The sequence below is a fragment of the Desmodus rotundus genome, chromosome 2 (assembly GCF_022682495.2).
Source record: "Desmodus rotundus isolate HL8 chromosome 2, HLdesRot8A.1, whole genome shotgun sequence".
NCBI lineage: Eukaryota > Metazoa > Chordata > Mammalia > Chiroptera > Phyllostomidae > Desmodus > Desmodus rotundus.
Window position 1 is genome coordinate 1,851,108 of NC_071388.1, and position 27,930 is coordinate 1,879,037.

At 61.7% G+C, this 27,930-nt stretch overlaps 2 protein-coding genes across 3 annotated transcripts in view; one reads left to right on the forward strand and one right to left on the reverse strand.

The window, feature by feature from the left end:
- The first annotated feature begins 1,214 nt into the window (after nucleotides 1-1,214).
- MRAP (melanocortin 2 receptor accessory protein) lies at nucleotides 1,215-11,678 on the forward strand. Its single transcript, XM_024561250.4, has 3 exons — nucleotides 1,215-1,527; nucleotides 8,982-9,081; nucleotides 10,799-11,678. Exons 1-3 carry the CDS (start codon nucleotides 1,422-1,424, stop codon nucleotides 11,124-11,126), a joined length of 534 nt encoding a protein of 177 aa, XP_024417018.2. The 5' UTR covers nucleotides 1,215-1,421; the 3' UTR covers nucleotides 11,127-11,678.
- A 485-nt stretch (nucleotides 11,679-12,163) lies between these two features.
- The window catches only part of URB1 (URB1 ribosome biogenesis homolog), a 57,324-nt gene continuing 41,557 nt past the window's right edge, over nucleotides 12,164-27,930 (reverse strand). Inside the window, exons 27-39 of one of the 2 annotated variants that reach the window (XM_053916635.1) lie at nucleotides 27,770-27,880; nucleotides 27,613-27,676; nucleotides 25,577-25,748; nucleotides 25,210-25,312; nucleotides 20,820-20,980; nucleotides 20,163-20,274; nucleotides 18,951-19,057; nucleotides 18,284-18,427; nucleotides 17,404-17,516; nucleotides 16,075-16,272; nucleotides 14,753-14,994; nucleotides 13,761-14,369; nucleotides 12,164-12,878 (exon numbers count right to left, since the gene is read on the reverse strand). In XM_053916635.1, the coding sequence (XP_053772610.1) occupies nucleotides 12,676-12,878; nucleotides 13,761-14,369; nucleotides 14,753-14,994; nucleotides 16,075-16,272; nucleotides 17,404-17,516; nucleotides 18,284-18,427; nucleotides 18,951-19,057; nucleotides 20,163-20,274; nucleotides 20,820-20,980; nucleotides 25,210-25,312; nucleotides 25,577-25,748; nucleotides 27,613-27,676; nucleotides 27,770-27,880 (2,339 nt within the window). In that variant the 3' untranslated portion in view covers nucleotides 12,164-12,675. Of the gene's footprint in view, nucleotides 12,879-13,760; nucleotides 14,370-14,752; nucleotides 14,995-16,074; nucleotides 16,273-17,403; nucleotides 17,517-18,283; nucleotides 18,469-18,950; nucleotides 19,058-20,162; nucleotides 20,275-20,819; nucleotides 20,981-25,209; nucleotides 25,313-25,576; nucleotides 25,749-27,612; nucleotides 27,677-27,769; nucleotides 27,881-27,930 lie in introns of those variants that run through there. The other variant, XM_053916637.1, reaches the window with a different exon arrangement.

Sequence of the window (27,930 nt, forward strand, 5' to 3'; positions counted from 1 at the left end):
GAAGGTTAACTCCAGGTATCCACCTGGCTGGATCATGGCACCAGCCCCGGCCTGAGCACTATCTCTGGGTGTGTCTGGGATGGGTTCCCGGAAGAGAAGAGCATTTGAATCCGGGAGCGAGGTAAGCTGCCAGCCCTCCGCAGCGTGGATGGGCTTCGCCCTGTAGACTGGGCCTGACTCGAGCACAGAGGTATTCTGCTCTCTGCCTGGCCCCCTGAGCTGTGCACTGCCCAGCCGCCTCCCTGGCACTCAGGCCTTCCCGTGGCCCCTGCTCCTCCCAGCTCTCCGGCTTCAGACACCAATGGCACAGCTCCGTGAGCCATCCCCCTCACCACCCAGGAGCTCAGTGCTTCCTCTGATCAGCGGCCCCGCCTGGTGGTCAGGGATGGGGCCCACCACCTGCGTGTGCAGGCTGCAGCCAGGGCAGGCCAGGTGGTCTGGGCGGGCTGTCTACACGCCAACGCCCTGCTCTGCTGGGGCGATGTAGACCTGAATCAAGAAAAGCAGAACGTTGGTAAACTGGAGGCAAAGGCCCCAGAATTCTGTGTACTTGAACTTCTGAACTCTCAAAGGCTAAATTCTGGGGCTCCTCTCACACGCAGTTCCCTTTGCTGGTGCCTGCAGCTCCCAGAGAAGCTGGTGTACAACTTGGAGACAGGCCCTGGAGAAACCTGGGGAGTCCTCATCACGCTGCCGGCAGCCAGGGGCTGGCTCCACCGTGGGCCCCGTTGCCCAGCAGCTCCATCCATCCCCGGGGCACCTAGCCAGACAAACAGCCTCGCCGTCTGTGCCCATGCGGCTGGCTGGTGGGCTCTTGGGGGCTTGGGCAAACGCTGGGGCGGGGGAACACTGGGTTGGGGGTTCCCTTGGTTTCACTTCCTGGCTCTGTGTGCGTGAGAGTATGGGCCAGCATCCCTCCATTTCTGAGCTCGGACGCTGAACCGAAGCCTGTGAATGGCTGCTTGCCTGGCGGCACCAAACACTGTCTTAATGTGAGCCGAGGGCGCTACAGGCTTCTGTTTTGGTATTATTGACTTTTTACATATTTAAGGCAAAAGAAAAAAGGGATCGTCCTTTCTAGCCTTATTCTGCATCCTGCTTCCGAGGGGCCCAGGTATCTGCCTGTCCTGTCCTGTCCTTCCAGCGAGGGGCACCCGCGGGCCGAGACGCTGGCTCCGGCCTTGCAGCGCTGTTTGTGTTGGAGTTGGGTCAAGAAGGGGCAGATGGAAGGGAGAGCGCTGTGAGTGCCGGGCAGGTCAGGCACAGCCCCCTGGCCATTCTCCAGCCAATGGCTCTGGTCTGTGGACGGCTCCGGGCCTGGGGGTGAGCAGACACACTTGGGTGACTTCACAGAAATCAGGGGCCAGCCTCCTCCGGGGACACGCAGTAGCTGTGGCCGCACGGCCTCCGGCGCCACCAACATGGCCAACGGCACCAACGCCTCGGCCCCGGACTACAGCTACGAGTACTACCTGGACTACCTGGACCTCGTCCCGGTGGACGAGAGGAAGCTGAGAGCCCACAAACGTGAGTCCCGACTGGCCCGGCCGGCTGGCCAGGCAGCAGCTGCGGGGGCCTGAGGGACTCCGCCCACCCTCCCTGTCCCCTGGCTCGCTCGGCAGTGCCCTGCTGGCAGAGACAGAAGCGGGGGGTGGGGGTGGGGTGAAGGCCTCTGTCACCTCCTGGAAGACGTCTGGGCTCACTGCCCGAGTACACAGGAGTCTCTGGGAGCTGCACGAGCCTTCCAGGTAGACAGACGTCTCTGTCTGGGGCTCCAGGAAGTGAGGTGGATCTCTCCCCGGTGTAGACCTTGGGCTCTCTGTCATTGGCGCAGATGGGGGGGCGTTATTTTCTCTGTCCCATCATAAGACGGACGACTTCGTAATTTCTATTAAAATAACCACTGGGGTTTGTGGCCTGCCCGGCCTCGGGAAGGACAGCCAGCAGGAGGTGACTCCTTTTGCTCATCCCCCTGCCAGCCTCTACTCTCGGGTAACCTGGGCCTTTGTCCGCTGTCTTCCCTGGTCATTCCAGCTACTCCGTCAAGGTAGCTGATGTGCTATTGTGCGGAAATAAATGAGCATGAAAATCAGGACAAAAAGCCCCAGCACTGGGGGCCTGTGCTCTGCCCTCCCCGAGTCTTGGGTCCCCTGGCTGTTTCCGTCCGAAGGCAAATGCAGTCGCCAAAGGAGCGGGAGTCTGTTCCTGCGAAAGGAAAGGCAGTCTGGTGCCACCAGCTCAGAACCGAAGCTGTTCGGACAGATGCTCCTCGTTAACGAAGGGAGCCAGAGCCCTCAGAGAGGACCCATGGGGTCATCTAGGCTGTCTCGGGGGTGGGGGGGAGTGTTCCTGTCCCTGTGCCACTTGGAACTTCCAGAGGTCACACACAGGCGCCCGGCCGTGTTCGCCGAGGACTTGCTTTGTCCCAGCACCTCCCGGAGCTCTTGGGAGGTCCACGGGTTTGGGTGTGTTTTCAGCAAGGCGTAAATAATCGGAAAACTAAACTGCAGATTTCGGCACAGGCAGCTCATGATTAGGAAGACACAACGTAAGGAAGAAAGCGGCAGGGCGGAAATAAGCGCCTGCTCATATCTACCGTCCAAGTTCGGAACCCCAGGATGCACGCTGATGCGGACGAGATGCGGATTTGCGTGTGGGGCGGCCTCTGCTCAGTTAACACGCGCACAATTCTGCATGTGCTCCACACACTCACACCTGCTCCTGCACCCGACCTCTGGCTCCGCCCCCCACCCCTCTCCCGGCTCTAACACCTCCCACTGCTTTGGGTCGGGTCTTAGAAACCCAGCGTCTGGACCTTTGGCCTTCTGGCCCACAGACAACTCCCTTTTCTGGGAAAGGCGGCTGGTGTTCTCCCTGCCGGGGTTGGTTTGAGAAGACGCCCTTTGGTGCACATTGGACCAGAGTTCAGAGTTTACAGCCTGGTGACCACAGAAACGAGGTCGTCGAAGAAGACACCACTCCCCAGTCTCCCAAACCCAGGAAGACCACCTCAGTGAGGAGACTTGCCAGAGAGGCCAGCCACCCCCACCTGCCCAAAATCCTCGATGCCGGGGGCTTTTGACACCCGCAGGGAGCAGCCAGTCTCGGCCCCCTATGACGAGTAGACATCTGCGGGTATTTTAATAGAGATGATCCAAGTTGCACATTTCAGGGGGCGGACGAAATGCCTCTCTTCCCCATCTGCGACGGACCGGGAGAAACAGGAAATCTGTCATTTGAGGGCGCTCCCCCATCGTACTGGAACCCCAGACAAACACAGTAAATGCTGCAAGAACTCCATCGTGACAGAGCCGCCAGCCTCAGAAGTGTCTCGGTCTCTTCGGAAGGTCATTTCCGATCGACGGCCGAGGGTGGGAGCTCCCACTGCGCAGCCAGACCCGCGGGCGGCGCCGGTGCGGGCGGACACTGGCACGCCTCAGCCTCCCTCGCCCTCTTTCTGTCCCAGGTGTCCCGCCGTCAAGCCTTCCCTGAGTTTAATTTCTGCATTCTCTGGCCAACAGTGTGGGGTTAGACAGGTCCCGTCTTGTGTCATCTCACAAGTGGAGAGGGAGCGTCTGCCGCCCACGTCCTATCTCTGTGCACAGGTCGGCAACGGCACTCTGCTCTTCCCGACGGCACAGCGCGCTGTTTTCCTGTGTCGTTAAGCATTTCTCCGCGCGATCTGCGCGAGGAGCCCCGTGGTGCTCTAGAAGTGCGTTGTGTTGCATGCGAGGAATGGTCCCAGGAGCGTGCTGTGGTGAGCGTCGGCCTCGGGGAGGGACTCTTCCTCCACAGTCGAGGGCCAAGTAGAGACGTCTCACCTACTCTTTCCTCAGTGTTTCAGTTCAAACGGGTTTACTAACAAAAGAAAAAAGGCTGAAAAATGCCAAAACGCAAACTTGGAAGTCTCCATCATCCACACCCCGTGCCGCAATTGCCAACGTGTCCCTTATCTTTACTGCAGTGATTGGTGTCCCTGCTGGGCGCCCAGGGAGGTGCTGTCACCTGGCTTGCAGGTGGGGGCGGGCGAGTGGGAGCCTGGGTGGAGGATGGACAGAGGTCCCTCAAAAAAAGCAGGTCACCTTCTTTGCTGACAAGTGTGACTTCCTCTCCCCATCAGTTGCTCTGGGCCGGGTGCCCTCTCCAGTCAAACAAGTCGGGAAGCATCACAGCCCAGCTCTGCGCAGTGGCGGGCACAGGGAGGACAGGGTGCTGGGAGTGGTCTGTGAGAGGGGATGCTCTTGGGCAAGACGAGGAGGTGAGGCCGCTGCCCCGGCAGTGGGCTGGGGCGAGGCAGGCCAGGCCGGTTCTGCTCTTCTGCTGAGAGGGGGCAACAGAGAGAGCAAAGCACCCGGGGCTCAGCTGTCAGCAAGCGGGCAGGACTTGGGGCTTCTGTGTCCATGCCCTCACGGGACTTCGGTCCCTCGGATGGGGCAGAACCCTGGCGACGTCAAGGGCTGCTTCTGTGACATGGAGCGTGCAGTGCGGGCTGCGGGCCGTGGCCGCCCTTCCCGGGGAAAGGCTTGGGAGCTGGTAGGACTTTGTGATGGGAACTTGACGAGGATTTTCCCCCTTGTGATCTTCACACACGTGGCTGCGGACTGTTTCCTAGGAAGGTTAACACTCTCCCAGGCGCTCCTGGACGGCTGATTGCTGTTTGACATTTTATTTGTCCCCTTTCCGGGGCTAGACTCGGGAGAGAACCAGCCGTGTTCCAGGCTCACAGCTGCAACGCAGCTCCTTCTAACAGGAGGAGCCTCCCGGGCGGCTGATGCTCCCCGAAGGGAGCAGTGATGCTGGGACCCCCCAGGGTGGGCCGGGCTTTCCGGCTACCCCCCCACCTCTTGGGCCAGTGTGCCTTCTTCCTTTAACTGTGGGTCCCGGAGAACTGGTCTCAGCCCATACCGGCTTCCACAGGTGCCCTGCCGCGGCAGCTTCAGTAGGAAGGTGGTCTGTCTGTCTGCCGCTCTCAGAGCTGCTGGAGGAAGCGCACAAACACACCTGGGGTGATGGTTTGTGAGCACGCTGCAGGGGCTGCAGTGGGAAGACTGAGCAGAGGACCTGCCTGCCTGCCCCCCTCACTCAGAGTGACCCGTTCAGGTCCCGCCCTTCACCACGACTTCCACTCATCAGCACCCATGGGGCCCGCGGGCCAGAGCAGGGAAGGTGACTTTAAGCAGCCACGAGGATGTTTCCATGGAACGAACTTCCCGTCCAGGCAGCCCCCACGGAGGTGCTCCGCTCGGAGGATTCTGCAACTGCTCAAAAACCTGAGACTCTTCTTCCGGAGCCGATGTTGCCGGCCACAGCACATATTATGAAACATTCACAGCGATGTTTCTTTTGTGTATCATATGGCTCTTTTGAGGGTCAATTTGCTTTTGGGAAACAGTTAAGAATCATGAAGCAACCAATTGGGTGAATGAAACTTGTCACCCAATATGAATTGGGTGTCAGAAACAGACTATGACCTCCTAAAGTAGCAACACTGGCCTGTGTCCTTGAAGGTCATTCCGAAAGAAGGATGTATAAATGTCTATGAGTGTTTGGTAAATATGTGCATTTTAGGAACATTGATATGATTCCACGGTAGAGAGAGGATGATTATTCTGAAGGTCAGTGTTCACCTGGATTTGTAGGTTTTGGTACGTTCAGTTAGAAAGTTGGCTTCTTGCTGATTCAATGAAGTAAGTTGACCACAGTTAACAGAGAACCAGAGGGAACATTAATCGGTTTCTCTCCCTTGTAAAAGTCTGCAGGATGGGTGCAGGGGTGGCTCCATGAAACACTCAGGATCAAGCCTCATTTGGCTCATTGCTCTGCCGTCCCTGGGACGTGTCCCTCTTCCTCATGTTCCAGGCCACGTTCTAGCACCACGTCCACGTTCTGGGCAGAAAATGTGGTGAGAGAATAAGAAGGGACACAGGTAGCACCAGTCCAGCGGTCTCTGCAGGAAGACTCCAAGAAACTGTCCAGTAACAGTTCTGCTCACAGCTCATTGGCCAGGCCCTGGTCACATGGCCACACCTAGCTGCAAGGGAGGCTGGAAACGGCAGTCTTTGGCCTGGGCAGCCACATGCCCAGCTACAGGCAGAGGGTCCATTACCAGACAAGGGCCTGACAGCAGACATTAGGATCGACAGCTAGCAATCTTGCCACAATTACTGTAGTCATGTCTCACATCTTAGTGAGGCTGAAGGACACCGTGACAAACCCTCTTAACAGGAGTAACATCGTTCTATTTATGGATCACTTCACAACCATCCAGCAAGGAACTAGGCCACATGCTTTATATACACACATCTCATTTAACCTGGGTAATTGTCTGCATGACACACACTGTCACCCCCACTTGACAGAGGAGGAAACAGATTTAGAGATGCGAAAATGCCAGGCTGACTGAGATCGCACAGCTAGGAAGTGGTGGCGTCGGAATTCGAACTCAAAACCACCCACCGCTGGAGCCTCAGGCCTTAACCCCGTGTTAGCCCGCAGGGAGGGGAAATCTTGGAGTTACGCTTCCACTAGCACCTGGGACTCAAATGTGAGCAGCATTTGCACTTTTCGCCGAAAAAAATTGAGGTGCCTACGGTGAATAGGAAGTATTTTAATGGAATTAACTTGCTAACTCCAAGTTTGGATAATAAATCCCCCATTGGGACTTGCAGCCCAACCACACCATCCAGAACCTTCTCTTGTCAACCCACTGTGGTTGCTCCTTCCCCGCATTCCAGCAGCAGGGCTCAGGAAGGAAGGAGGGAAGGGAGGGTGGGGAGGAGAAAAGGGGAGGGAGCCCGAGGGGGAGGGGAGGAGCGAGGAGAAAGGGCGTGTCCACGCTGGACCAGCCTCGCTGTCAGCCAGCCTGGTCCTCGTGGAAACCAGCCCGGAGGTCTGACCCGGTCCAGCGCTGGGAAGGACGGCCTCGGACAAAATGTTCCCTGCGAGCCCTGGGGCTGACCCTCGGCAGGAGGAGGAAAGGAGCCCTCTTCCTTGGCTGCGTTTTCCGGCAGAACGTGGTGGAGGAGAGCTGACTAGAGGAGGCAGCTCCTGATCCCCCTTTCGTTCTGACAAAATTCAAATTTCACCCTTGGACTGTGTGTGCTCTGTGATAGGTGCTGTCTCCGATGCTGCCTGGTGTGTGGGGACAGTGACCCAGGGCAGGCGCAGAAGAGTGTGAGCTGGAGGGGCGGGGGAGGGAGACCAAGGGGGAGTCCTGGACCACCCAGGTTTTGAAGCCATTTCCTCAGAGGTTCCGGCAGAACTTATCCAGGCGCCGAAGCCCTGAACCCCGCCTCGTTTCGGTGAGGAAGAAAAGCACCAGCGTCTGCCAAAACCTGGCCCAGCCCTACGGAACCCACCCGCCCACCCCGAATTCTGGAGGCTCTCCCCGGGCTTGCCGGTGCACCAGGACTCTGGGATGGAGCTGAGCGGGAGCAGGTGTGGAGAGGGAGGCCCGCCGGGCGGCCGGGAGAGTCAGCGAGAGGGAGCGCTCGAGAACTTCCTCCCAGTGCATGGTTGTGGTTGTGGTCAGTTTGGCCCAGACAGACTCTCACAGGAAAGCAAGCCAGCGACGTCTCTGGAAGGTCTTGAACTCAGGACAGACCTTGCCCCCCGCGTTCGCATTCCCAGGAGCCAGAGGTCCCCTTACACAGTTCTGTGCTCTTGGTACCATTGTGGGCTCCTCAGCCCAGGGACAGAGCAGAGTGGATGTGACGGTCAGCCCGGGTTCTGCTGGCCCTGACCGCCAGGCTGCTGGTGCATCGGGGGCGGTGGGGCCACTCTCCTGCTTCCCTGGGACCCTGTGTCGGACACTAACTGTTAGGGTCTGAGATTGACTCTTACATGACCTCAGGGAGTCCCTCCACCTGTCCTGGGTCACGGAGAGCACCTGTGACACACTCTTCACTCAACGCCATGGTTTACCCCGCAGGGACTCACAAGTCTCTGACACCCCATGCATGCGGCCCTTGGTGACTTCACTTGCTCGCGCTTCACAAGCCTCTTTCTGTCTGAGCAGCACAGACATGAGGCAGGTCAGGGCCAGCACCAGCTGGTGGCCACGCAGGGCTCAGAGGGGGACACTGGCAGGGGAGGGGGCTTCCGGGAGCTCAGGGGGCTGGACCGGTGCCTCTGAATCCCGAAGGGCCGCTGGCATGGCCTGGTTTGGTAGGTGCTTAATGAACACCTGTTGGTGGCCTCCCCCCAGGAGCCTCCTTTGGTCACACCCGTTGGGGCCCAGCGTACCCCAGTGGGGGCATCTTGTCCTGGGCTCGTGAGCGTGTCTGGGATGAGACACATGCAGACACTAATGGCGACCCTGGTGCTCTGAGCCCACTGCCACCTGCCAAGGAAACCTGCCAACTGCAACAGTCCCCTAGCAGCTGACAGGCCTTCCTACACGGGGCCTGGAGAAAACCCCCCGGGTTCCACCCGGGGGCCAGAAGACGCTAGGTGCTTCCAGGGTAACCCCCAACCGGTCAGCCTCCGCCACAAAAACAGCCACAGTGGTCACTGCAGACATGCTTCTGCCCTCTGCTAGGGCCCCAAGGGGAGGGCCAGCTCTGTCCCACAGGGGGCGGGCCCTCTGCCTCCGGCTGGCCCTCCTTCTCACTCTCCAGCTCCTGCCCTGGCTGCTCACCCAAGGCCCCTGCAGCCGTCTCAGGGAAGGGGGTTGCCCTGCCCTGGGAGCTGCCCCTGGCCCCTTCTTCTCCCTCCCAAGGAAAAAGGAGGGGAAACTGTCTTCATGCACGGGGCACCCCCCCAACTGTTTACCGCTTCCCCTCAGCAGACGCACTCTGGACAGAGCTCCTGCCCGCTGCCTACACGGCCCATCAGCCAGGGCCGGCTGCCGGGCAGGTGGGCGGGATGCTGGGAGGCCCGGACACCCCGCAGCCCTGGCCCTTCCCCACTCTGAGGGGGGTGGGGATGGGGGACGGGGTTCTGCGTGACTCATGGATGCTGGTCTCCCCCAACCCCCACAGATGCCATTGCTATCGCCTTCTGGGCAAGCCTGGTGGCCTTCGTGCTGCTCCTGCTCCTCGTCCTGCTCTACATGTCCTGGTCGGGCTCCCCGCCGTCACGGTAAGCAAGGCGGGGCGGGCATGCGGATGGCTCACAGGCGAGGTTGCGACCACGCAGTGGCATGTCCCCCAGCGGTAAAGAGGGATGCTGTACTGACGCGGATGGGCCTGAGGACTTGCGCCGAGTAAGAGGCACCAGTCACACGAGGCCGTGGGCTATAGGATGCCACTGAGGTGAAACACCTAGAACAGGCGCACCCAGGGGGACAGGGAGAAGGCCAGCAGCTGCTAGTGGGGTCACCTTTTCAGGATGAAGGAAAACCCTCAAATAGGTGGTGGCAATGGCCGCACAGCTCTGGACGCACTGAAGAGCAGTGGTTTTGCCTGTGGAGGAGTGAACTTCACTGCGTGTGAACCATGCCCACGTAGGCCCTTCAACAGGACAGGGCCCAGACAGCATGTGTGCCCGGGGGTGGGGGGTGGGGGGTGGGCGGGGGAGGCGCTCTCTGGGCAGCTCCCCGGGAAGGGATCCTAATGGGGCGCCTGCGGCTGGCCACCAGTGCCACGGAGTGCCCACTGCAGGCCTCAGGGCTTAACCTGGAGGTCAGTCTAGGAGCTCCAGGGAGCAACCGGGGTCTGGCTCTTCTGGAATCCTCCTGCGCTGGCCCAGGGCCCCCACTTGGTTCTCCTTCCAGCCTGGCCTTCCCCCAGCTGCTGCAGCCCCTCTCCCTGCACAGCAGATGGGACCAGGGCTGGATCCTGTGGGCTGGTGGAGAGCTGGGGCCGGGTGGCCTGGAGGGGACCTGAAGGAAGCTGGCCGATGCTGCAGGGCCCAGCGAGTCTCAGGGAGTGGGCACAACGGGTCGGCGCAGGCGGCGCTGCGGGGAGAAGGGCAGGGCGGCGCTGACAGGGAGCAGCATGGGGAGCCCTGAAGCCCCTCCAGGACCCAGAGGGCAGCCCCCCGCGGGTCACAGGGCCAGTTCCATGAGCACCTGGGATCCGAGCACCTGCGGACCTGCCTGTCCCCCACCTGCCCTGCGTGCAGCCCCGCACCGGGTTGCTTTCCTGCCCTGTGGTCACACGTGGGAGGCAGGGACCTGAGGCCGAGCAGTGAAAATGTCCACCCTTCTCTCAGTTTTAGAACTCACGTTGACTTCAGGCAGATTCTTACCACCAAGATACTGGTGGGAGGGGGGCATTACTAATCAGTGAAATTACCTGTGGCGAGCCCCGTGCTGGGGCGGTCTGCAAGGTCGGCCAGGGCCCTCCGGTGGGAGGCTCCCCGTCCAGGGACACGCAGGAGGCCACAGTGGCGGGGTCCCTGCGCCTCCTGGGCCGCTGCTTGCCCTCATGGGCTGGGCTCGCCAAGGCCAGTGCTGTCTGCTGTCCAGGCCCCGCGCCACAGGCGGGAGGGGCTGACAGCACCGTGGGTCCCATGCAAGGTTCCAGGGGGGAGGGCCCCACGGGCTCCAACCAGCCGTTCCTTCCATTCTAACGTCCTATGAAAGGACGGCCTTGCCCTTAGGTCCCTCCTGGCCTCTTTGGTCCCATCCAGCACTTCCTCTTTCCTTCCATGTCTCCACACAGCGGCCTCCGTGAGCTGGGCTGGCACTCATGGTGTCTGTCGGCCCCCACCCCGCCATTTCGAGGTGCTCGTGCTGAGTGGCACCTTCCCTACAGGCTCGTACAGGCAGGAGGGTGGGGCACAGAGCCCCCAGAGGTACAGTGTGCTCAGCCAGCCTTGATGCCTGCCTCCTGTCTCTGTCCTCTGTCCATAGGAACCATGCCCAGCACCAGCCCACCTGCCCCTGGGGCCTCCGCCTGGACCTCCCCCTCCGCATCCTGAGGCACCTGCTGCTCCATAGGGCCCCCCAGGGGACCCCACAGGCCCCGCACAGCTCAGTCAAGGAGCCACAGCAGTTGGGGCAGGAGGGCCCTGCCCCCTCAACCCCCACTGCCCCCCAGGCCCACCCTGATCTCCTGTGGGAACGGGCCCTTGGTGGGGACCCCGTGTCATCAGCTGCGGTCGGCCACAAGCCCAGCCGGCCACCCCCTGGAGACAGAACAGACACCAGCAAACCACAGCCTCTGCCGAGCAGCCCGTGATGCAAACCAACCTGGGCATGTGTGCCACCCGAAAGCCATTGCAGGTCACGGGGAGGGTGACGTGTGAGAACGGCCACATGGGAGCACGTGGACACACATGTGCGAGCCACACTGGCTGAGGCCAGTGCAGCCCACCGGGTGGTGGGGGTTTCGGTGTGCTCCCCAGCTCACTCCCTGGTCAGGGACTGGGTGGGGGGGGAGGGGAAAGGGATACATGGAAATAAAGATTTCAAAGCACCCCCTCACTGGTCTTCACAGGCCACGTTTTGTTCAGCCTCCGTACTCGCTGCTACAACATGGTGTCGGCCTGCGCTCGGCCGGCTGATACGACGTTCTGAGAGGCCCTGGACCAAACGGGGCCTGGCCAGCCTGGGGTCGCGGGTCAGAAGGGAAACTGAGGCGATGCAGAGCCCCTGGGTTGCAGAAAGGGGGTAAGAGAGGAATGCATGTCCTTTCCAACTTGAACCTACACACAGGACCCCGGCTTCAGAACATTCTCAGAGGACACTGCTAGGGGTGTTTTGGGGGACGGGATGGGGGAGGTGACCGCTCCCTGCTGCTGGGCAGTGAGCCCCATTTGTGGCTGAGGGGACCAGGTGTGGACAAGTGCCACTCTGGTCGTGGCTAGAACTCTTGCTCTGGAAACAAGCAGAAGAGGAAGGAGCGCTGGGCGTTTGGAGAAGTGTGAGCGCCGGGGCTGAAACCAAGCTGCTCTCAGTGGTGCGCATGTCACAGGAGCACACAGCCATCTCCCAGGACAGGCAGAGAGTGGCTCTGCCGAGACGCGTGCCATGGCCGAGGGCCTGGGAGTCGGGGTGCACGTGGGGGGCGGCGGCGATGTGGGTGCACACAGAGCCGCACACGGTCAGGCTGAACTCCTGCCCGTGGAACCCGCAACGTTTCGTGTTCCACACTTGTCAGCGAGGGCGCCCATCTCTGCAGTGACCGGAAACGTGGAATCCTGGCGGCCAAAACGCAGGTCTCTGGAGAACAGCCCGTTAGCACCAATGAAGCAAAACCCAAGAACTTAACAAAAATAGACGTTTATTATCAAGTTTCAAAGTCTCTTCTTTGGAACACAATTTAAAAAAATGCAGGCTGCCTTCTCTAAACAGAGGTTGAATCAGTTTTGTCCTTTAAGGGTTTGACAGACCAGCCTTTCATCCAATGAGAGGGTTGAGAACCTCGGCAGGAGTTCACTTAGAAGACGCACACGAGGCTTTGTCACGACTCCTCACAGAAGGACAACATGGAGTGACCCTGTCCGCGCTCCCCTCTGGCGGGTTGTGGACACGGCCACTTTAACACCAGCGCTGGGGCCCCGGCCAGCTCCCTCTGCAGTCATTTCCTCTGAAGAATGACGGACCCCCGAGAACAGGCGTCGCCCCTCCGATCCCCGAAGGGCCCCCCGGCCACTGTGAGGCTGACCACACACACAGTCCCTTGAATTGCTCACTGGTCACATAAATAAAGCTGACTGCTGTCAGGAAACTGAGTCGATACACAAGCTTGTCACCGGCATGCCTTCCATGGGAAATGACCCAAACTTCTAGAACCGGGCCAGCAGGGCGTCCCGCGTCGGGGCCAAGGTGGCAATGTCCTTGCAGAGCCTGACGACAGCCTCCTGGTCACCGCTCGGCACATCCCCCGCAGCATCACAGACCATCTGGACGTGGGCAGAGAGGGAGCCCGGCTGCGGGGCTCCCAGCCAAGCATCCTTGATGTACAGAGACAGCAGGAAGGCTGCGGAGGCTGAGGAAAGGGGACAGCAGGGCCATCAGGGCAAACCCACTTGGCCGGCGAGCAGTCACCCGCCCCTTGGGGGACACGAGTTGCTAAGCACCCCACGGACCGCATGCACACCCACGGCCACTGAGGTGAGCAAGCAGATGAGAGATTAATTTTGCTGCTGCTTAACTTTTGGGTTAATCATTTTGTCCACTGAAACAGTATCTTTTTATTTGACGAGTGTAGAAAAAGATGCTACAAGCCACATCTCCTCTAGGTCTGCCACCCACGCCGGGAACCACACCGAGGCTCGAGAAGAGCGCTGGGGAATCACCCGCCACCCCTGCTGTGCGGCTCGGCGGGGAGAGGGTGTCTTCCCGGCGGAGACTCAACTCCCCGCCTGCTGCCTGAGGAGAGGCAGTCACCCGGCTACGGCTCCCCTGGGAGAGGGACTGGCTCCCCAGGGAGAGGAAGCCCCAGCAGGTGGCCACAGCGCCCCCCCCCCCCGCCCCGGGCCCTTGTCCAGGCTGCAAAGCCTCCGCTGCTCGTGCTAGCCTGCGCCCAAGCCGGCCCAGGCACCTGCTGCCCACCGAGCGTGCTCTGGGTGCTTCTGCGCTGTGCACATGTGCGCACACGCCTGTACACGCGTGCATCCAGCCAGTGTGAGACGGACACAGTGGACACTTAGGAGAGGCACCAGTATGCAGGGAGGGACAGTCCCCCGAGCGACACCAGGCTCTGGTCCTCCTCCACTGTGAGATGATCGTCACTACAGGCCTCGCCTGCAAGCAAAGGCGCTGGCTCCTGCCCTGCACCCTCAGGGCCCGGTGGCGACTGTCCACAGTCCCCAGAGCTGTGCTGAGGGGCCACCCCCACCACCGCCCATCAGACCCCGAGCCAGATCACCTCGTGTGGCTTCTTCCTTGTCGTCCAGAGAAGACAGGCAGAGGGTCTCGACCGCCGGGGACAGGAGCGTCCCCGTGGGGTTGGGGGCCGCCACCAGCTGCAGCATGACAGTGTTGACCTGGCAGGCTACACTCTGCTCGGGGCCCCCCAGCCCCTCTGTGCCCCAGAGCCGGCTGTACAGCTTGAATAAGCTGCTCTTCACCACGCTGTCCGTAAGCAGGTCAGCCACGAGCGGCGGCTGCGGCACGACGTAGCTCTGAAGCCAGCGGAAGAGTCCGGCATCCTCAGCCCTGCTGAGTGGGTGCTCAGCCGCTGACTGCAGCACCCAGCTGACCACCAGGGAGGCGATGGCATAGGCAGGGCCCGTGGCATGGCCGTGGGGAGTGGCCTGGTCCCCAGGGTCCTGAGCAGGATCAGGACTGGGGAACACTGGCGCCCAGTGGGTCAGGATGGACCTCAGGAGGCCCCTGCATGTCTCCAAGCTGGATGCCTGCAGCTCAGGGGATGCTGCCTCCACCAGCTCCTCTGCCTCCCCAGGCCTCCTCTTCCTGCCCCGAGGGCCTCTGGCTCGGGCTGGCGCAGCAGGCTTGTTCTTGTCCTTGAGCATCTCTGTTACAGAGAGAAGACGGGGTGAGGCTGGTGCCCCTCAAACAGGCGGTGGGCACACGGTGGAGGGGCAGAGGGGGTACCCACAGGCACCGAGGGGTCGGCTCTGCCCTGGAGGACACGCTGCCCCGCCTGGTGCATAGCCGGTGTGTGGTGGCGGTGTGTGGTGGCGGGCTAGGGCAGCGTCACTGCAGGGACAGGCGGGCACCCTGATGGGCAGAGCGGACGCAAGCCAGGTTTCATGGGCCCCCCTCGGCAACGGCGGTGGACAGACCATCTCTAAGCCTCGTCTGCTACGGGAACGCTGCCCAGAGAGGGGACAGTGTGGGTGCTCTAGGGACATGCAGAGCGGGAACACGGGGCTGGAGCACGGGCCCCGCACGCACTCAGCAGCTCCCGGTCGTGGAGTTTTTCCGCGGCGGCTCTCAGGGCCTCTTGGAGCATGACATCCCTCTCAAGGAGGCTCCACTTGTGTAGGAGGACGAGGGCGTCCTTGGTGGACAGCACCGACTCGTTCACCGTCAAGCGGCCCATGTCCTTGAAGGCCTGCATGACGGTGGCCCGGTACCTCAGCACGGAGTCCAGCGCCCCGAAGAAGCTGGCCAGCTGGGTGGGCGCCAAGCCGGGCCTGTTGGGAGAAAGGTGGGGGCTGAGCAGCCCTGGACTGGGACAGCGGGGGCGCAGAGCAAGCACCCCAGAGCAGAGTGTGTGCACAGACCACCCACAGGCCGGCCCGCACGACAGACACGAGTGTGGGCCTGGCACCCAGGCCAGCTGGTGGCCGTGCTCGGGAGACCGGGCTTGACTCTTCCCTGGAGGCGCAGATGTGTCTGGACACTGCGACCCACGGACAGACAGACAGTGGGGCAGAGAGCCTGAGGGCTGGGCACCAGCCGTGGAACGGACGCACCTGAGCCCACTCCCGTCTCGCCTGCTCAGACTGAGTGGAGGCTCTGGGGAGCCTGGGACAGCAGGACCCACGGCCGGGCCTGATGCTGGCTGCCGGGTCGCTGCCCCTGTGAACTGTGAGGACTCAATACCGTCCGCGCCCTGAGATCTGAAACCTGCAGCCGTTGTCAGAGCAGCAGCCAGTCCTCGGAGACTGTGCGTCCCTTCGGCCCCTGGGAGGGGCCACGCTCAGCACCCACGCTGCGGTTGACTTCACAGCAGCAAGAACCCGCCTGACTTTCACCGGGCAGTGCCTACTCAGAGACGCCGTCCGCCTGCGGCCAGTCTCCTGGGTCCAGCCAGCAGACCGGAAGTGCGAGGGCACACAGAGGAGCCTGAGGAGAGCAGGCCCACCTGGGGACATCAAGAGCACTCCAAGGGCTCAGGTGAAAATGCTCAGGTTTTCGGGAAAATTCACGGACAAGGAGCCTGAGCAGGCAGGGCCGCATGGAAAGCGCGGTCTTCCTATAAAACACCCGGGAGAGCCAGGACGGGTGGTCGCCAGCTAGCGAGCCAGCACTACACGGATGGGGTCTTCAGGCCTTGACTGGAGTCCAGGCGGGGTCTTCAGGCCTTGACCGGAGTCCAAGGCAGGGGAAGCGGAAGAGAGAGAAACCGGCTAGAATGGGGTTTCCCACTGCCGCCCACAGCTGGCTGCAGCTCTGGCGCAGAGCCCGCCTGCAGGGCCCAGACCAGGGGACCAGTGCGAGGCAACAGCCCCAGACCTTGCTTGGCGCCAGGCCTGGAAGGAGGGGCCTACCTCAGGTGCTTTGTGAGCGCGCTGAGAACGTAGAGGAACTCATTGACCAGGTGCAGGGCCAGCAGCTTCTGGGGCTCCTGGGACCCGGGCGGGCCCGACTGCTGGCTGCCCCACTCCGCCCCTTTGTCCCCCAGGTTGGTCACCCACAGGGTGTGCAGCAAGCTGATGATGTTGGAGAGCAGCTGGGTCTCCAGGAACCTGAGGCCAAACGCAGAACGCTCCCTGTCACGTCCCCTCTCCTCCTGGCCTCTGCGGGGGCGGGGGCGGGGGGGGGGGGGCGCGGGGCTGGCAGGATCCGTGGTGTGCAGGAGCTGGGCAGGCAGTAAGCCCTCCCTGCAGTTCCCTCTGCTCGCATCCCCCCACCCCCCGTAGCCCCAAACAGGCGCACAGGGGCCGCCACAGACCCGAGCCCCCCTGAGCGGCCTGACTGCTTTCCAGCCGGACAGGCAGCCAGAGCCCCAGTGTTGCTTTGTGGGATCAGCTCGGCTCCCAAAGCATACAGGCCCCAGCCAGTTGTGCTTCCACAAGTCGGAGGCAGCCTGGAAGCCGATGTCCAAAGATGCATTCAAGACTTAGGATACTTTCTTTTAGAGAAGTTAGAAAAAGAACTTTAAAAAATGCACAATGGGCCCAGCTAGCCCTGGCTTGTGTAGCAGTTAGTGTCTGGGAGGAAGTTCCCTCCAGCGAGACTCAGATTTAGGGGATCGTCAGGAACTGGACCAGACCACACTGTGGACGGAACCGTGTCCCCCCAACGGGTTGTAGGTGGAGGTGGGGCCCCGTGGGTGGGGACTGGCACCCTTCCAAGAAGAGGGGCGACACCAGCGTCCCCCTCCCTCTGTCCCCAGCCTGCGGACACAGCAAGAAGGTGGGTCTGTAAGCCCAGGACGGAGGCCTCCCCAGAGCCGGCCGACGTGGGTCTGACCTCACTCAGCCCCAGAACTGGGAGGGCTTAGCCCCTGTGGTCTGAGCCCCGCCCCGCCGTGGTGAGAGCCCCCCAGCGTGTGGCCAGTCGTCGTGGGCCCAAGCACTCAGACCCACACCCACTCATGCACCCTGACCCTGGGCGGACGGCGGGCGGCTGCTGGCCAAGGGCACTCGAGGGCCAGCCGCTGGGGTGGCCACCAAACACAAACAGCCCGTCACCCCACTCCGACAGACACGTGGGGATTTGAAGCGTGGGGATTTGAAGCAAGAGGACGCCGCATCTGCACCCTGAGCTGGCTGCCGGCCGAGGGTGGCGTGAGAGGACCCTGCCTCGGGGTGGAGCCAGCAGCGGGCACCACCGGCTCCGTGCGCCCCCTGCTGCCCAGGCGCGCAGGCGCTCACCGGCTGCTCTCCAGGGTGTGCAGGGCCCAGGTGAGGAGGCTGTAGTCGCGCAGCAGCTGGTAGGCAGATCTGGCGTCCCGGGCGGCGCTCTGCAGAATTTCCAGAACCCAGTTCTGAAAACCCAGAACACAGTCACTCACTCCTCAGAGGGAAGCCCTAACCCCGACATCGCAGGTGCGGTCTGCAAACGTGGGCACGTTAAAGGCTCCGTCTGCAGTGACAGCCGCCCAGAGCGCACCCCTCCCTGCAGGCGGCAGCTAGGGGACACGCCCCCCCAGCACACTGGGGGCGCCACTCCCACTGACCTACCACAAGGGACCCCCACGAGCAAAGGCGCGGCCCGCCCAGCACACAGCCTGAGCTGGGTGAGAGTGCGGGCCCACTTCCTGCCCAGCCACGGACGGCGGGCAGCCCCTTCTGTCCCCATGACCTGGGGGCTTCAGAATTCTCACAGGCCATCAAACAAAAGGAGCCGACCTCGCTGACCAGGCTACAGATGAACCTGAACACCAAAGACTCCACCTCATTACTCCTTCCCTTTCCCAGGGAGTTCTGGTGGCCTGCAGCTCTGGGTGGTACGGGAAATTCGGGGAGCTGCAGGGGTCTCAGCTGGAGCACGCGGTCGTTTGTGGGGAGCTGTGTCTCTAGGCTCAGCTGGCTCTGAGGCTCACAGCTGCTGACTGGCACGAGGGTTGATGCCACGCCCGCTCCCCTGCGGCCCACGGCACGCGTGCACCCTTGGGAGTCAGGCCGATGTCAGCCTAGCAGGTCAGCCGTGCCAGTCTGGTCATTAGAGTGTGCATGAACTTGACTTCCAAGCAGAACCTCAAGGAAGAGCCTAGACCTTCCCGTTGCACGGGAACCTGCGGGCCGCACCTACCTGTGCCACCTGGTCACACAGCGGGCTATGGAAGAAGGCCAGGAGGACGTGGAAAACCCCGCGCCGTGCGTAGAGTGCGTAGCAGTGCCTGTCGCGGATCCCCTGCCGCAGGAGCCCGAACAGCCACTTCTGCTCGGTGCTGTGCTGCAACCCAGGCAAACGGCACAGACTGTCGGCTCTTGCCCCTGTGGTGACACCACCACTCACACGTGGCGGCCACGCCCACCGCACGGCTGCCCTGACCTCCTTTCCTGCCTGTTACTGAGCATCCCCACTGCTGCTTTCCACGCGGCTTCAAGTCAGGGATGAAGGGCCAGGTCACGGCCAGCACTGAATGCAGTTCAGTGAACTGTGTTAACCCTGAACTGAACTCAGGCAGGTGCTGTGGAAGGCACAGGCGACCTTTGCCTGGCAGCTCATGAAGGAGACGGACGGGGACGGGCACACGCACTCCGCAGAGCTCCACAGGAGGGTGCTCAGGGCTTGGGAAGCCGCCGGAAGGTGAGGGCACACGCCTGGGGTGCCTCCCCGCACCCCAGCTCTCTGAAGCTGCGTTGCCCACCCCTCGCCGCCAGGCCGCCGCGCCCACGTGCCACTGCCTGCCCAGCGCTGAGGGGCAGTGCCCGAGTGCGCAGGAGGTCTCCGGGGCCCGCAGCTGGGGGCTCACCTGGAAATCCGAGCTGTAGAAGAACTGGTAGAAGCCGGGGACTTTGTTCATGTTCAAGTGCTCGTGTGACAGCAGGAACTTGTTGATCTTCAGGTACATGTGGTCCTCTGAGGACACGGGCAAGAGGGTCAGGCACTGCCAGGACAGCCTGGTCTGCCATAGCCGGGCAGCGCGGATCCGGGGACCCGACGTCAACCCCGCCCCCATGGGGCACCCGCCTTTGAACGCAGGTCACCATTCCCAGGAGCGGAAGATGCAGTGAGGCCAGTCTGCTCTGCTCAGAGGCTCAGGGACTGCTGCAGGGCCAACATCCACACCCCGGCCTCATTCTGGGGGACACCCAGCAAAGGTGGCTGGGACACGCTGGGCCCCTTGGCTCTGGGGGCAGACACCTCTTCGCTGCCACTTCCCACCCTCGGGGTGAGGCCCCTGGCCGGTCTGGGCCGCCTGCAGCCGACCACAGGACCACATGCCTGTGGTCTGATGTGGGCAGAGCGCACCCAGACTAGTGGGAGACCAAGGTCACAGCTCTGGGGCCTCTGCCTGGATAATGCCTCAGAACACCCTTCCTTCGCAGCCTGCATGTAGCTCATCACCTTGCCTCCTCCCGCGTTTCCACAGCGAACACAGAACCACACAGAGGAAGTGGTGTAGGAGCGGATGGACATCAGATCCGAGACCCACCAGCCCTGGAGGCTCGTTGTGGGGCCTCGGCGGAGCTCTAACCCAGACCAACAGCTGGGGGCTGCTCCCCTCACCTGAGGACGACTATGTGACACTCGAACACCCCGCGGTCCCTGATGGCAGCGACACCCTGACTTCTCAGTAATAAACACAGCCTCACGGCAGGCCGACTCCTACCGCAGCACCCAGGCCGCGGTCCCGGGCCTCAGTGACCTGGGTGTGCAGCCACGCAGGCCAACCACCTCTCCTCACACTGAGGGTGCTTGGCCAGGCACCCCAGAGCACTCGGGTGGGGGCCCTGTCCCCTGTGGGACCCCACACGCTGCTCTCTGCACCTGGGCTTCTCACTCAGTGTTTCCCGGAGTCTGGCCCATGGGGTCCACCGAGCGCCCTCGCAGCCACCGCTCGTGTACTGGCCACCGCCCTGGACGACCCCAGCCTGTCCTCGCTCACGTGTGCCAGAGCCGCCGGCTCGGCCTCCACACTCCGACCCGCCCCGCCCCCCCGGCCGCATCCCGTCCGTGGTACCTGGTTTCAGGAGCTGCAGGGCTGCTTTGGCGATGAAGAGGGCCAGGGTGAAGGTGAGCCTCATGTTAGGAGTGCGGACCCCGTTCCGGACCACGTCCAGCAGGTACAGCACCTGGAGCCAGGACGAGGGGAGGGCACTTCTAGAACCGGGGCCATGGCCTCGCTGCGCACAGCTGGGAGCCCAGGCCTGTGGTGGCCTGCTCCTCACGCCAGGGCCACCGGGAGGACGCTCCTGGCAGCCGCATCCCTGCTTGTCCTCCATGAGCCAGGCATGTGGCCAAGGGCAAAGAACACCCTGGTTCCCCCCCGACAACCCAACCTGCTCCTGTCCCCACCTCCTGGGGCGCCGAGGCTGGGCGTCCCAGGTAACAGCCACCTTAACCTCTGACTTTAAACCAAAGAGATAGCCAGCAGGAATGAAACAGCTTCACCCCCACACACACCAGAGTGTGCGGAAAGGGAGGCTTCACCCACTTCCACACCAGAGTGTGAGGAAAGGGAAGCCTCTCTCAGCTGCCCCCGGGGCTAGAGACCAGAGGCAGCCTCCAGTGTCACCCGCTGGAGGGAACTGAGGACCCCCGACAAGTCAAGAGACCCCGGCAGACGGGTGGAAAGCCAGCCTCTGGGGCCCTCCCATGCACCCTCAGCCCCACCCACCTGGGGCTGCTCTCGGAACCGGGCCCCCTCCAAGTGCGAGTAGTAGGCCGCCAGGATGGAGTAGGCCGCGGCTCGCATCTCGGGGTCATAGCTGCTGAGGGCCGCAAAGGTCAGGCCCAGGGCATTTGAGTCCAAAAATTTTCGGCAATCCACCACAAGTTCTATGGGAAACAAAATACAGCGTTAAATACACTCACACACACGATGCCCCGATGCTTGTGTGACACGGCGAATTAAATTTCCTCCTGCACTTCTCCACCATCTGCTACATGTGCTGGATGGAAGAAATGCAGGTCTTCCTCCAGCTCCCCACTCCTGCTGAAGCCGGACACAGGACTAGTGTGCCCGCCATGGCCTCCAGCTGCCTGGCCTTCAGCCTCCAAGACACTGGTAAACCGTAACCAGGGCCATCAGGACTTCTGGGAGAAGAGGGGAGACCCTGTTCATACCGGAGCACGAGGCCAAGGCAATGCCCCCAGGGTCAGCAGAGCATACCGGCTCCCTTGGTCAGCTTGCCACCCAAAGCACCATCCACGGGCAGCTGGCCAGGAGCCTCAGCTGGGGCAGACCACCCGCCCAGCCCACCGGCTCCTGAAGGCTGACTCCTACCCCCACTGCGGCCCTGCTCCTCCCGTAGGACTGACGGCAGGAGCCTCAGCACAGAGCAGCTTCCCAGGCCTGAGCAAGAGCCACAGACTGAGGGGCCTGCTCTGCCACCTGAGGCCCAGAGACTAGAGGCCCCAGAGACTTGAGGCCCCTCCAGCAGAGGACGAGAGTCACAGGGGAGGTCAAGTACGCGAAGGGACCCACCTGACCACATCTTAAAGGTGCTGGTTACTAATAAAGTTCAGGGAACTTCAAGTCCTCTTTAATGAAAACCAGGCCTCCTTACAAGATAAATATTGTCAAGAAACAGCTCAGAGTGGACCCAGGTCGCTGTGGTAAAGTGACCGAGCAGGGTCTGGTCAGCACAGCCAGGCGTGAGGTCCTGTTCAGACCGAGCAGCCCTACAATGCCCAGAGGGGCCGGGATAAGTGGGGCAGGTTTCCTGTTAGAAATAACACAATTCGGAATCGGGGTGGTAGATCTTCAAAGTACAGTAAGAAGAAAACCCTGACAACCTAGAATTTTATACTCTGTGAGAATCTTTCAAAAGTTGAGCCTTTTTCCATTAAAAATAAGCTGAGAGAACGTATCACCAGCAAACCTGAACTGCAAGAATTTTTAGAGGAAGAATTTTAGGTGCAAGGAAAATGACGGAGGATGGAAATCTGGCACATACAAAGGAATGAGGAGAAAACCGGTTAACCAGAAGGCACATGTAAAAGACTGAAACCTCTCTGGAGTGCAGCTGAGCACCTGGAGCCAACACTCAGCGTGTTACGGGCTTTACCGCAGACAGAAGGGAAGCGCACGATTGAAACGGCACAAAAGCCGGGAGAGGCGGGTGGACGCTGCCGTAGGTGCGCCTACCGCCCAGGGAGTGGTGTGGTTTCACTCAGAGGCAAACTGCCGCCAACTGAGGAGGAACGGTGTAAATTCTAAAGCAACACACACCCTCGTGCACACACACGCCCGGCTGAAAGCCAAAGGCAGCGTTGGTGTCGGTAATCAGGTTAAAGGTAAAGGGCGCACACATTCCACCGGCAAGGCAGAGGCGGTGACGTCACGTGCACCTGTCCACAGGAAACCACCTGTACCTCGAGATGCAGATTAAAAGCACAAGGGTGCAAAGAACAATCGTAAGACTCCCAGGCTTGAACAGCTTATGGACTAAATTTTCTCATTTTTAACAAGTCACTATTTCTGAAGCTTTAAAAGGCATCAGACTATGAAGTAAAATGACGTGGCCTTGGAAAAGGTGTGTTGAAGACGCACCCGCACACCCATGTAACAAAGACACGGAAAGGGAGTGCCGCGGGCAAGAGAACAGCCCAGACACCTAACGTCACACTCACGACGAGGGTCCTCGGCTGGCTAGGACGCTTTCAGCAAAGGCCAACATCCTCCAGGACAAACGGGTTTCCCACGTGTCCAGGAGGAAGCCCAGAACGTCTGTGCTCGACCCGTCACCCTCGAAGCCTTGGCGTTGTAGCTCTGAGGGAAGAGCTGCCCTCCGGGGCTGAGAACACGACAAGTCGCAATCATTGACACTCGCTCCTGGTTTCGGGGCCGCGTAGACAGCAGCGCGGCCTCCGGGTCGCAGAGTCTCAGGCCTAACGGCTCCGCCTGGACAAGGAGCAAGGGTTAAAATAAAAAGCCCCCACTTCCTGGGCCCTCAGGTGGTCGGAGCCCTTGGACTCCCCTGCAGGGCGGCCCGGTCTCGAGGCTCAGACACCACACGCCGGCCTCTGTGGCACAAGTGACATTGCAGACTGCGGCCGTGTCTGCTGAGGACAGGAAGATGCTGTGGAGACAGCGTCATCACTGCTGTGGCCTCTGGCAGCGGCAGGCCCTGCTCTCTGCCAAGGACCTAGAGGGACGCAGTAAGAAAGCGGCAGCACTCGCACCAGGCGCCGGCCGCTGCAGGAAGTGAAAACACGCTGAGGAAACGGCTGCCCACGGCGTGGCTGAGTCTCATGCACGTAATGAGCACCAGTGGGGCTGGTACAGAAGCTCGCCCACAGGACACAATCTCCCGAGGCAGGGAGCATCTCCGGGGAGGGGGCTTCGACTAGGAAGGGGCCCTTGGAGCTGCAGGCTGTGCTCTGTTCCTGGATCCAGCCGGCGGCTTCACCAAAACTTGAGCCACACGCACAGGGTCTGTGCAAGTTTGTACCCATCCCACGTCGGTGAGAACGTGTTTCATGCGTCCTTCATGCCAAGCCCTCCACCAGGCCAAAAGCGAAGGAGCAGCACGTTGAAAACGGACCATGACGAGAAGATTCCGATGCAACGCAACCATGCACCCCTGGCCCGCACCGGCCACCGTGCTGCCCACTGCCACCGTCCCACCCAACGTGCATTTCGCCGTCGGGATGTCCTCCTCCCGACAGGCCCGCGTGCATCCTTTCACCAGACACAGAGCCTGATTACAACGCCACGCTTCCATTTCTTTTGTTCTCGGTGACAAGTAGCCTGGCACAAAATCCAATGAATCTGGTTTTCCTTTTTAAAAAGTTTTTTAAATTTCTATTTATCCCTCCCTCCATGTTTTTAAAAACGCCCCACTCCACGGGGTTTTAGCATGGCTGGTATTTTAAGCTGTGCAAACCCTGGGAGCGGACGGGCTTTGCGAACTTCCCCACCTGTTCCGGGCCAGCAACACTCCCAGCAGCTGTATTTGGGGACTCGAACTTGAGACACTTACTGGTCACCTTTCACCAAAGGCGTCCCAGGCCCTGCCCCCACCCAAACAGGCAACGGTGACGGTTCTGAGAGGAGCGCTGTGCTCTGGTGTCACCGTTTTTCTATTTGGCGCTTTTCGAGCCTTTGCCGTGTTTCCTGGAAGCTCTGTGGAGACAGTGCAGCAGCCCGCACGATGCACTGGGGTTCGCCGAGGCCGCCGTGGTCCTGGACATGGCGGACAAGACGCAGACTCAGTGGCGTGGCCAGGCCTCGGGGCCCAGAGCTTCCGGGCCACACGGGTGGGTCCGGCCCCTCGTCAGTGTGCACGACACACTGCGCAGAGCAGCCGCATGGGGCTGCCGATGGGGCCGCCGATGGGCAAGCACCCCAGACCCTGGCCCCTCCTGCCTGTCAGGAGCACTGCGGGCAGCAGGGGGAAGAGGGGCAGCAGCATCTTCCTACGTAGGGACAGTGTCACACTGGACACGGGGAAACAGCACAGACGGTGGTGGCCCAACACACCTGCACACACCCCATGGAGTCCCGTGGGAAGGGACTGGGGCCCATTCGGCACACCGCCGGCCCCACCAGGGAGCAGGGAACACACACACTTCTTTGGGGCCATCGTGGCTTCGTGAGTCATCCCTGCTGTTTCCTGAGGCCCCCAAAGGCCTCCACTGAGCCCCTCAAAAATGGCACTGCCCTGGATAGGTCACAGTGTCGTTTGGGAGTCTCCTACCCGGTCACTTTACGTCTTTGTCTCTCTCTCCCTCTCTCTTTATCTCTCCCTCTTTCTTCTCCTCTCCCACCACCCACTCACAGATGCCACCGCAGGTGCCATGGGACACAGTGCGAGTGAGACGCTCAACACTGGGGAGGGCCGGCCGCAGCAGCCCTCCCTGCTCCCAAGGATGAAGTGGGCAGGCACTTGACCCCCATCTCCTGAAGACCCAGAAGAGGCTCTGGTCAGCAAGGACCGGGAAAACGTGGAGGACAAAGGGAAGTCATCGATGTCTTTTGAGGAAGTCGATGGCCTTTATGACCCCTGACTCTGCGGGCCCACGGCCGCTGTCCCCCGCCCCGGCCCCAGGGTTGCGAGTACCTGGCCTGGTCAGCTCGCTGAAGAGGTGCAGGAGGAAGCAGGGGTCATAAAGGCCATCGAGATCCGTTGTGCTGCTGTCTTCGAACAGTGGGTCCTGCGTGTCCTGTGAGAGCCGGGACGGAGATGTGAGTGCTGCCCAACCCCGGGGACCCCAGGGTGCGCTGACCCCGGTGCCTAGACGCCAAGCTGCTTTGGCTATTCGAGAGCATTAAAAATGGTTCTGTGAACCACAGGGCTTGTGCGTGAGATGACGTGACCTGGGGGGGCCTGTGGGGTCCTGCCTCTGCCCCTCCGGCCAGGGCTGACGGGAGCCTCACTGACCAGATGACACCAGAGCACCCCGGGGGCTGTGCCCAGCCCCCCGTACCTCAGGGGGCAGCAGCCTCCGGTTCTGGGGGAAGTGGAGGATGGTCCTCATCATCCGATCCCGATCCAGGAGGCGGAGGATGTCCCCGACGCTCGGCTGCTGCCACAGCGACTGGCCCAGGCTCCGGCATGTCTTGTGATGCTCCACGGCCGCCGGGCCCCACAGCAGCACCCTGGGGCCGAGCGGGGGAGCAGACAGGTCACAGGGCCCCTCGGGGCCAGAACTGATGGTGGTGACAGAGGGGGCGGCCACCGTAGGGAGCTGCCAGGCACCGCCCTGCTCTGTCACTCCCTCCCAGTCTTAGCTTGGGGAGGAGGAGGGGAGGGTGGTGACACTGACATGAGGAGGTGGGGACACTGTCAAAGAGGACCCAGAGGATGACACCTAAAGAGAGCTCACGCCGTGCCAGGCACTGCTCCAGCCCTTTAGGATCTGCACGACAAGCCAGGCCCCGCCCCAGCCCCCACCTGGCAGACGCAGCAGGTAGGGCAGAGAGGAGAGCCGCCAGTGGGCACGGCACAGCCGGGATTCAGACGCCGGGCGTCTGGCTGCGGAGTGTGGCTAGACCACGGCGAGGGGTCCCGGCTGCATGCCGCTGCCCTGCGGACGGAAGCCTCTCCAAGACAGGCTCCCACACAGCTCTCAGCCGCCCTCATCATGGAGTCCGCCTTCCACTCCCCCAGCAGCGGCCACAGGTCACCTCGCCTGCCCCGGGGAAGGGACACAGGCCCCCCGGTGCACCCTGAAGGCCCAGCTCCGGGGAGGGCTGCTCCTCTGTTCCCAGATATCATGACGTCGCTGCCCGAGTCCAGTGCTCCTGAGCTCCTGCGCCAACCGTGCTTCCGCCACATGCTCCCTGCCATCCTGCGGCAGCCCCGACGCCTCAAGGGTCCCGAACGGCGGGGTCCCCCACAAGGCGTGCATGGGAAGCCAGTTTAAAGGGAGGCGCGGTCATGACCATCTCGCCCTTGGTGCTGGGCAGGGGCCACGGGCTGGTGGGCCGCAGAGCTTCCGGAGGGACGACCCCCAGGCGCAGGCACGCCGAGTCAGAGTGAAGACTCTCCTTCGGGAGGTGGCCTCAGTCTCTGACAGGCTGGAACGCTGGACACGCCACTCGGACGGGCACCCTCATCGGCGTGACATTCGCCCCCAGATGTGCTCAGAGTCCCCGTGTGGTCCCCTAACTCAGCCCTGCACCTCTGTGAAGGATGTGGGTGACCAGGGCTTAGAGGCAAAGCAGAGGCTCTGCTCCTGGGCTGTGCAGGGGCACCCAGCCCCAGGGCCCCGCCCTTGGCCCTGTCCACCCGCCTCAGGCCACCACTCCCTTCCTCCTTTGCCCCGCCCCGCCCCGCCCACTGCAGGAACAGTGGGGCGACAGCTCTGAGCCAGCAGGAGGGCAAGGAACAGAGAACGGCCCTTTGACCCTTGGCAACCTGCTACCGCCTTAGGAACACCGTTTTTTTTTTTTTTTTGAAGGGAGGAGGGTGGCTTCTAGACTAACACAGCTGTTCGCATTTTAAACACAGCATTCTACACTATTATTCGCTTTTCCTCTTCCCTACAGAGCTGTTCTCCTTGGCCCAGGGAGCTCAGTGCCTGTCGGCACACGCAAAGCTCTTCACGCGTGGGTCCAGGGCAGGTGTCACGGCGCAGGTCCCAAGGACGAGGGAGAGCAGGGGCTGCAGGGAATCTAAGGCACTTTCTATGAAGGTACATTGTCGAGTCCCCTGCTCGTCCCTCACAGAGGTGCGCAGGGCCCAGGGAAAGGCCCAGCATGTGCTGGCCACGTGGCCCCTGGACACCCAGGAGAGATGGAGAGAGAGGCAGGAGAGAGAGACAGACAGACAGACAGGAAAGAGACACAGACACAAGGCCAGTTGCCACCAGGCAGCACCACTCACTCCTCCTTCAGGGCCCATGTCACACGCCAGTCCCACCTCAAGGGCAAGGTTTCCAGGAGCACACCTACACTCGACCCCACATAGGCAGCAAGCACACGGGGGCCCTCCACACCCCCGCGCAGGCCCCACACCCACCTGAAGCCGAGGAGGCTGAGGCTGTTCTGTTCATACGCCCGCAGGAGAAGTAAAATCTTCTGGTCTGGAAGTCCGTTGCAGGTCAAGTTAGAGGGCTGAACGCTTACACACCTGCCCCCATCACACCACCCGGTCCCCACACGCCCCGTCCCCTCACCCAGGACGCTGAGAGAGGCACCATAGGCCCCGAGGAGCACGGCGAAGTGGCTGCTGTCACAGACGGCGGGGCACAGCCTCACCACGCCCGACATGAGGTCCACCAGCGCCTCTGGGAGACAGCAGCAGTGGGGGGGGGGCACGTGAGAGAGAAAGGGGGGA